General features: G+C 27.0%; 1 protein-coding gene across 1 annotated transcript; it reads left to right on the top strand.

Moving 5' to 3' along the window:
• Positions 1–823: 823 nt before the first annotated feature.
• Positions 824–4,442, top strand: LOC130806392 (probable WRKY transcription factor 40). Its single transcript, XM_057671446.1, has 4 exons — positions 824–1,421; positions 2,104–2,442; positions 2,723–2,839; positions 3,623–4,442. The coding sequence occupies exons 1-4, from the start codon at positions 1,209–1,211 to the stop codon at positions 4,049–4,051; spliced, it is 1,098 nt and encodes a 365-aa protein (XP_057527429.1). The 5' UTR covers positions 824–1,208; the 3' UTR covers positions 4,052–4,442.
• The last annotated feature ends 2,688 nt before the right edge of the window (positions 4,443–7,130 follow it).

Raw genomic sequence — 7,130 nt, 5'->3', positions numbered from 1 at the left:
ATTTCAATAAATAAATAAATAATAAAATAATTCTTGTCTTTAATTTAGCATCAAAAAGAAAGTGAGATATTTTCAAGAAAAAAATGAATATTGAGTAATAAATAAAAAAAAATGATATAATTGTATGGGTGAAATTATAAGACAGTTTGAATGTATGAATGAAATGAAAAATATTTGAAAATAAGAAATAATAATTTCTCCATTTCTTAAATTTGTTCCCACAAGATTGTTCGCAAGATGTAAAAGAATAAAATATTTCAGATGGTGGATATATTATTTATTAAATAATAAATTTAACCTAGTAGAAAAAAGTGAGGACCTTAAGCATTAAAAAAATTCTTCTATTAATTAAAATTAACGGAAAAAAAATGAGAAACACAACTATTAAAAAAAATATAAAAGTAAAGTTCGTGAAAAAAAGATCTTAGCAATATAAAAATGTTAAAATAAAGTAAGTGAAAAATACGTGGGGATAATGAATATTACTCTTTCCTTTCGTTTTTATTTGTTTACTTTAAGTTTGTTCACTTTAAGAGAGAAAATTTTAAATTAAAATTTTGAAGTATATACTGAACATAAAATATATTCATGTGAGATCTTTTTAGATTTGTCTTGATGTAAAGTTTTTTAATATATAATTTTTATAATTTTTTATGATGCATACTAGATATTAAGGCTTAAAATTTCATAAAAAATGCGTGCAAAAGATAAAGTGGACAAACAAAAAGAAACGAGAATAAGTACTTAAATTATTAAAAAGAGAATGAACAAGGTTAATTATATCAAAATTGTAATATAAATAAAAAGATTCAAATAAATCGGCCAAAAATAAAAAATAGGAATAACGTTAAGAAACGAAATACAGACAAAATATGATAAATTAGCAATAAAAAAATCACCGTTTTGAACACGAGGTTTCCACGCAAAGTACCCTATAAATAAAAAAGATCCCTCCAATTTAGAGTACATCTTAACATATATTTTGTAGCAAAATCCCAGCATCCGCTTTCTGGTGACCTTCCTACGCAAGTGTAACAACTGGCTTATCCTTCTACGCTCCTATATAAACCTCTTTTATTCTCTCAACATTCATGAAATTAATTTGACTAATTTCTATTTCTATTTCTTCTCTCAAATATAAATTCAAAGATTTCTTTTTAAATTCAAGAACATTTCAAATTCAAGGTATTAATTCTCAATCAAAAAAGATGGATTATTCAGCTACATGGTTGAGCTCTGCTTCTTTGGTTGTTAAAAATTCTGATAATACTCTTCGTCTTTTCGATGAATCGCCCGTTCGAGAATCCATTAAGCCTAAGCTTATCAATACTGGACCCGCCCCCGAAGCTGGACCCGGACCTAGATCTTCTCCTCCTATGCCTTCCAATGAAGTTGCTAGCAAACTCCGCCTTAAAGACGAGGTTTGTACAATATCTTTTGTTTCTTTTCCTTTTATGCGGTTTTTTAAAAGAAATATTTTTGTTAATATGTTTTTCTAAGCTATGCATATGCACCTGATGCGTATGTTAAGAGTACAAAATTAACTGCTCTTGTGGGAGATTGTCTCTTAAAGAGATGACCTTAAAATAATTTATGGGCTATTTTTTTTTTAATTTTTTTGACTATTTAACCCATATATCTAATTTGTTGAAATTGATATATTTTCTAAAGATTTAGTATAATTGCAATTTCAAAGAATATTACAAATCATACATCAAAAAGTTTATTTATTTTGTAATTTAAATCTATGCAACTGATTCAAAAATTAGAAAATCGTACTTAATAACAACCAATATAACTGAAAATTTTAAATTTGAAAAACCTCACTTTTTGTTTATTCTTAACAATCTGACTTAATTTTATTCATAAGGACTTTCTAACTAGTAAATTAGTAATTATGATATTTTTAAGTGAAAATAAATACAAATTGTTGTATAAGTCAGTTTTTCATTTAGACGCGCTATTTTTATAAGTATAAGTTCATTATTACTAAAAAAAGGGTCTCTCACATATAGTTTTATATAATTTGTATTTAGTTAATGTTATAAAGAAAATTAAAAGTTATATGATTGATTAATTAATATTAAAATTTTGAATATACAGACAGTAGATTTGATGGAAGAATTGAATAGGGTGAATGCAGAGAACAAGAGGCTAACAGAAATGCTGACAGTAGTTTGTGAAAACTACAATGATTTGAAGAGACAATTGGTTGATTATATGAGTAAGAGTTGTAGTAATGAGATTAACAATGCTAATAAGAAAAGGAAGGTGGAGAATTCAAGTAATGGAAATAATAACAATGGAGTTATTGTTAAAAATAATGGAGATACAAGTTCTAGTGATGAAGAAGATTCTTATGATCATAAACCTAAAGAAGAGACTATTAAAGCTAAGATTACTAGGGTTGCTGTTAGAACTCAAGCTTCTGATTCCACTCTTGTAAGTTCTATGATTGCTCTTGCTTGTTATTTCGGTTTCGATTTCGAGGGTTTGGTAAACGGCTGATAGTTAGATTGAGGTGACTGATTTTAATGATTTTTGAATCAGTTGATTGATGATTTGAAGTTGTTTCAATCAACTAATTTAGCAAAAGTGATATAAAATTGTAAAGTTGTCTGACAAGTTGTTTTGCCAAACACCTTCTTTAATAAATTTGGTTTATAATCTAACATTCGATTTCAAATCAATTTGCTAAATGTTGTTAATTTTGTTTATGCAGATTCTTAAGGATGGTTATCAATGGAGAAAATACGGTCAAAAAGTCACTAGAGATAATCCTTGCCCTAGAGCTTATTTTAAGTGTTCGTTTGCTCCAAGCTGCCCAGTTAAGAAGAAGGTAATTTCCACCACTTAATCTCTTAATCCTTATAACTTTTATTGAAAGATGTATGTCATTAATATATATATATATATATATATATATATATATATATATATATATATATATATATATATATATATAGTCGTTATAGTCATTATAAATTAGCCTTTATTCTAGAAATATTGATGAATAATGAGCCTTGCAATGGTTATATAGACATAAAATAAAAATATTTTTTAAGTGTTATATAATTTTAGAAAAATATACATGATAGAGGATGATATAATTTTATATAATGCCCATTATTCGTCTTTTAAAACTAAAATTCAAAGATATTTATTCCCACACAATTGTATGTATGGGTTGTATAGTATAATAGAAGTTGTGGCTTCTAGATAAAATCTCCTTTAGCAAATTGAAACAAACACAAGACTACCACAACATTCCTAACAATTTTGACTTTAAAACTTGTACATTAACTTCCATGACATGACCTACATGATCCTTTTTTTCCAATAGGTTGCTCGCCAAATTATTGAAAATAAATGACTCAAATATACCCATCATTTTCATACAATTAAAATTTTATTTAATTCAGCTTATTTTGTATGAAATCGTCTTATCATGAGGCAGACTCATAATTATCTCACTGTTCTAGTTACTCACATTAAAATTATAATTAATCACTTTAATATATTAAATGTATATGTATCAATTCAATAGAAGTGTTCTCAGCATAAAACCGTCTCATTTTAGAATTCATGTATCTAATTATATATTGTACAAAAATAATTTCAGGTTCAAAGAAGTCTAGAAGACCAATCAATGCTAGTAGCAACGTATGAAGGAGAACACAACCATCCACAACCAGCACAACAAGAGGGTGGAGCCGGAACAGTAACCGCACCATCGAGCTCGAGTCGATCCATCGTGTCGCTTAGTTCGGTCCCAAGTAACGGCTCGAACCCAACAGTCACACTTGACCTAACAAAGCCAAAGTCTAACGTTACCAAATGCAATAACGTACACGACTTTTCTAGTACAAATACAAACAAGATGTTTAATAATACGTTAAATCAAAATCAAGTAGCCAAATTTAGCTCACCGGAATTCCAAAAACTATTGGCTGAGCAGATGGCTTCTTCCTTGACTAAAGATCCAAACTTTACAGCCGCCCTAGCCGCCGCCATTACTGGAAGATTTGTTCAGCAAAGCTCTAGTGATTAATTAAATCATTAATTCCATTATTAAATATTAATGATTAATTAGCATTATTCCTTGGATAGACCGGCCTTCTTGTCTATCTTTTTTAATCATTTTCAAACTCTGATTAAAAATTTTTATGAACAAGATATAGTGATCGAATATGAGGAGCTGATGAGATGGGCAAAAAAAAGTGGTAGGTCCATTTTGAATTGTCAGAAAAAATATTTCTATGTACAAGTGTTCAAATTTACTAAAAATATGATTTTGGCTAATGCAGCTTATTAAAAGCTGTTTAGGCAATTGTACAGTTAGTTATTTCAATAATTAGTTTTAGAGATTTTTATATGACAGATTATATTGAAGCCTTGTAATTTTGATAGTAACATGTAATTCAATTTCTTGCCAAGGCTAATATATTATTTGCAATATATATTTAATGCTATTTGTTTTCACGTAAACTAGTATAAAAACCCGTATAATGTACAGATTTTTTAGTATTAAAAATAAAGAATATAAATTTATATTAATGATCCAATTGCGTAGTATCTTTATTAGATTCAAATATTTTCATTCAAATATAGTTATCACTATAATAATATTATACGAATTATATAACAATTAATTAAATGTGAATAATTATTCAAATCATACAATATAACTTTTGTAAAAACTAAAAAAAATTATATATATATAACATATATAAAGTAACTCAAAATATAATATTAAATTACATTTTGAGGCTTTGAAAAACTTCTTTGTATACACTATTAGAATTTTCAGACCTTTTCTACTAGTTATTTTAGAAACTGCAATGTAAAATTATCCGTGACTAATAACAGGCTTAGGTAGGAACAAATCAACGTGTGATAATGATTTTCCTTGACTCTTATAGTCATAGCAAAACAAAAAGATACGGAAAATTGCCTTCTTGATACTTTTTTAGCAGAAATTTGAGACTGGTTGTTACATAAATTTGTAAATCAATAATATTGCATCAAGCAAGTCGATTTCATGGAAATCGAAATATTATGTTTTGGATGAAAATCATATAATCTCTCCGTCCCATTGAATTTGAAGCAATTTTCATTTTGATCAATCCCACTTAATTTGCATAATTTCTATTTTTGGACAATGATCTACCATTTTCTTTTAATTTTATCCATGCATTTTAACTCTCTTTTAATTTCATCCACATAATTCATTTTTTCTCTTCACTTATTATAACTTTCTTAAAAATTCTCATCTTTCTCTTTAATTCAATTCTATCAGGACAGATAAATAAATTTATTATATATCATATCATATGCATAAATTATATCACACTTATAGAAAATATGATGGGAAACTTCCACTTATATTTCTTTCTGTATATAGATATTAGATAGCATCCTTTTAGTATGCCTATGTTAACAAGTCCAACGAATCACGAACCATAAATTGTATCAAAGTTACATTTACTAAAATGCATATGTTTAGTGGTTAGACATAATTGCGTATAAGTTATTACATTATTGCGTATAACTTTCTAAATATGGTAATTTAAACTATGGAATTTCGAATTAGGCAGATCACATATAGTTAATTGATGTGATTAATTTGATTAGATGATTTTATCAACTGATTTAACCAGTTAATTTAGATTTTTTTACGAAAAATAATTTGTTAATAATTTATTGATAATAATAATTTGTTTCAACCAATTAATTTAAGAAACACTAATATAAAATAATTTGATTACTTAACATTCTAACTGTCAAAATAAGCTAAAATTATACGATTTTACCGCCTACATTCTAATTGATACATTCCCATAAAAAATAGGAGTAGCTTTATTTTTGACCTCTATTTCTTGATATGTTGTTCAACCTACTAAGGTTAAAACGTTTACTTGAAGATTGTTAATTGTATCATCATATAATTAGAAATGGACAAATGCTAAAAAGAATTTGTCTTTGGTCTTTCTATCCTAATCAGTTAGGATTATGAACTTATCATTTTTGGACACTTTTAAAAATTCAAGCCTACTAATAATGCATGATGAAGGTCAAATATCATCAAGAGATGACAATGTAAGTAATTTAAGCTTACATAAATATTAAAAATTAACATTAATGATATTATCTGTTTTAGGTTAAAGTAGCACGGACTTATTTTTGAATACCTTTGCAAGTTAAAGGTCTCATACTAATCTGGAGTGACTCACTTAAATGCTTACCATAATTCCTATAATTTTGTTCCATGTAAGATTTGAGATGTATATTCATCATCAAGATAAGTTTTTTTTAAGAAAACTAATAATTCATTGATAAAAATGTTATACGGCATCTACAACAGAGTAACAAGCAATCAAATACATAACAACTTTAATTAAACAAAATTTTATATAGAAAAAGTCCCGATCATTATAAATGTGATATGACACTGAAGTCTTCCCTCTATCACATCGATGCTTGATATAGCCTCCTTCGAGGGGGTCTTTAGATCTAGTGTGAATTTAAAATAGAGAAAAATTTCATACTATTGACTTTATTAGCAGAATTGACACCCCTGATGACGTCGTATATCTTTTTACCATCGAATTGATAACAAGACTCTAAACTCTCACCATGAAAGACTTTAAAACCCAATATATGGGTAGATTAAATTCAATAAATGGATAGAATAACTCTATAATGTAGAGAGAATAGGTTTTATTCATATCTAATCTAAAAATGAAAAAAGTGAAAATAAAGAGATTGGAGGCTTACCCTCATCAATAAGGTTGATAGTAGCCCCAAAACTAAAGATGGAGACTAGGATTCTTTTTAGAGAAGAAATTATTTTTCATCATCAAGATAAGTTTTTTTTTTTAAATAAAATAATTCTAGAATCAATTCATAATTCTACATAATTCATAATTGTACATAAAATAATTCTAGAACCAATTCATAATTGTACATAATTAAGAAAAAGAATTTAATTCTAAAAATTTCATAAATAGTTGATAAACTTTTAAAAATCTCATTTGCCATTTATCATACATAAATTTTTAAAATCTCGTTAGAGAGGGCACGAGTACGATTTGTCTGCTACCCTCCTTCAACTTATGTGAGATACTTGG

This window comes from Amaranthus tricolor, chromosome 2, assembly GCF_026212465.1.
Source record: "Amaranthus tricolor cultivar Red isolate AtriRed21 chromosome 2, ASM2621246v1, whole genome shotgun sequence".
Lineage (NCBI taxonomy): Eukaryota > Viridiplantae > Streptophyta > Magnoliopsida > Caryophyllales > Amaranthaceae > Amaranthus > Amaranthus tricolor.
Note: the sequence above shows the minus strand (reverse complement) of the source record. Positions and strands in the feature narration are given on the sequence as shown.

Bases quoted from the DNA above. Each gene is read 5' to 3' on its own strand.
- LOC130806392 (XM_057671446.1), top strand. From the start codon at position 1,209: ATGGATTATTCAGCTACATGGTTGAGCTCTGCTTCTTTGGTTGTTAAA. The intron at 1,422-2,103 runs GTTTGTACAATA...TTGAATATACAG, and splicing joins AACTCCGCCTTAAAGACGAG to ACAGTAGATTTGATGGAAGA. The intron at 2,443-2,722 runs GTAAGTTCTATG...TTGTTTATGCAG, and splicing joins AAGCTTCTGATTCCACTCTT to ATTCTTAAGGATGGTTATCA.